Source organism: Aspergillus nomiae (assembly GCF_001204775.2).
Source record: "Aspergillus nomiae NRRL 13137 chromosome Unknown contig00224, whole genome shotgun sequence".
Classification (NCBI taxonomy): Eukaryota; Fungi; Ascomycota; class Eurotiomycetes; order Eurotiales; family Aspergillaceae; genus Aspergillus; species Aspergillus nomiae.
In genome coordinates, this window is record NW_015378279.1 from 16,647 (window position 1) to 18,627 (window position 1,981).

Below are 1,981 nucleotides of genomic sequence, written 5' to 3' on the forward strand. Positions count from 1 at the left end.
TGTGTTGGCTATATCTCTATTTATTTTCATTCTTTTCATATTGGGGAAATATGAATACGATAAATTGTAGTGGTCGTGGTAGTGTATTAGCGGTCGCTTGTAAGGCTAATTTCTCCACCAAAACACCAGAACAACATACATGGGTATCCAATATCATTAAATTAACTAGATATAGTACATATACCAGATCATTACAGTAAATATCGTAAACGCCTGGAAAACCAAGGCGTCGAATCTCTAACAAAGTAGCAAACCCAGATACGCCCAATACGCTCACAACTTTTTCATCCTCATAATCCAGACAAGGAAAAAGCCTCACTCCCGCCTCGACACGGAAGTCTCAACATCGACCGTCTTGAAGATGGCGAGCGATCCACCAGGGTTCTCTCCTCCATAGTAATTCCGGTCCCCGTGAACGGTCGTTTCAACCTTCGGCTCGCTTTGCGCATTATGCATCAGAACGTCCTGGTCCGAGGTCGTCGTCTCCAGATAACTCATGCGGCTTCGGCTTTTGTCGGTTTTCAAGCTACGGCTTTGGTTTTTCATCTTGCTTAGCTCGTGGCCCGAGGTCCCACCGGTGGCTTTGTTGCTGGAGTATTCGTGGTAGACGCGGGAGAGGATCGCGGAGAGGGCAGGGAGACAGGCGCAGATGACGCCGATGGCGATTTCGGCATTTCTGTGTGGTTCAGATTAGTTAGCATATGGACACAATGATATGCGGGTTAGGAAGGGATGGATGCCTACCCGAACATGTTAATCCGCATGAATGCCATGGTGCCATCCTTCGACTGGCCCGTGTAAACGATCAATATAAGTCGGATGATGCTCGATGCAACGGCGAGACCTCCTGCGCCGAGAATACCCATGACTCGCATCTTCTTCTTCGTTGGGAGTTGCAGACCCAGGGTTAACGGTAGCGGAACAAGGAGGATGATAAGGTCGCTGACCACGCTGACGACCGCGTCGGCCATGATGATGGCACGCTGATTGAGACATGAGCCTGGCTGATCTGGTGTCCAGAATTTGGAGATCGGGTCGCAGATTCGGATCTTGACAATCACGGCGGGAATGTAGTAGGCCAACATGATACCAAGGAAGATGTAGATGAAGGTCACGGCTTTGCGGAATGGGCTGAACACTCGGGTCATGATCCACAGGAGCGAGACTTTGGTCAGGTATGCGGTTGGTCCGTACATCACCATGGTCACGTAGACGGTCTGAACAGGTCAGTAGGTGTAGAATTTCGGAGGAGGTTGTGAATTACTTTTTGGAAGACAATCTGGTCCTCCGGGGATACATCGTCAATGTGCAGACCCCCTCCATGTTCGCCCACTGCTGGCGGTTAGACGGTCATAAATCTGAATGACGGACTACTTACTGATGAGCGCAATGACAGAGTAGCTGATTCCAAGGAGCTGTTGTCACATAGGACTTTAGCGCGGATGATTAGCTATATAGAGTGAAGGACGTACCCAAGCACCTAGACAGGTCCCTGTGTTGAGTTAGCATGTAAATCACTGTCCTGACAAGGATGTTTCTTACAGTCTTCTTTGTTAAAGCCATTGAGAAGGAAGACCCGGGTGTATACACGCAGTAGGAAGAACAGAGTCATTGCAGCGATGCATAGTGACTGGGTTACTGTGTTCCATTTTTGCACTGTCCTGTCAATAGAATTGGCGTCGTCTCGTTCAAAGAGCTGTCCAAGAGCCATCTTGGGTGACGGGCACCATGGGTCGCTTTTGCAGTGAGTGCAACGGACTAGACAAGGTTTAAGCCTGAGATTAAGACAGGGTATTAAAGAAATAGGAGCTAAGGTTCTAGTACGAGAGGGGGCAGGAGAACGCTCCGTAAACGCTTGGACAGATCCAATCTCCTCCGGAGTTCATTGAACTTAGGATCTGTATTAAACCGTACTGCCTACGATTAGGGACCCAAGACTAGGATTCCCCATGAAGGAAAGGGCAGGAAGAGAGGAACTAGT

The 1,981-nt window shown here is 48.9% G+C and overlaps 1 protein-coding gene across 1 annotated transcript; it reads right to left on the minus strand.

Moving 5' to 3' along the window:
- Positions 1-315: 315 nt before the first annotated feature.
- Positions 316-1,711, minus strand: ANOM_006606 (putative integral membrane protein; the record flags this gene model as incomplete). The annotated part of the gene is made up of 6 exons (XM_015551862.1): positions 316-676; positions 745-1,217; positions 1,265-1,332; positions 1,379-1,415; positions 1,473-1,492; positions 1,543-1,711. The coding sequence occupies 6 exons, from the start codon at positions 1,709-1,711 to the stop codon at positions 316-318; spliced, it is 1,128 nt and encodes a 375-aa protein (XP_015405077.1).
- Positions 1,712-1,981: the final 270 nt, after the last annotated feature.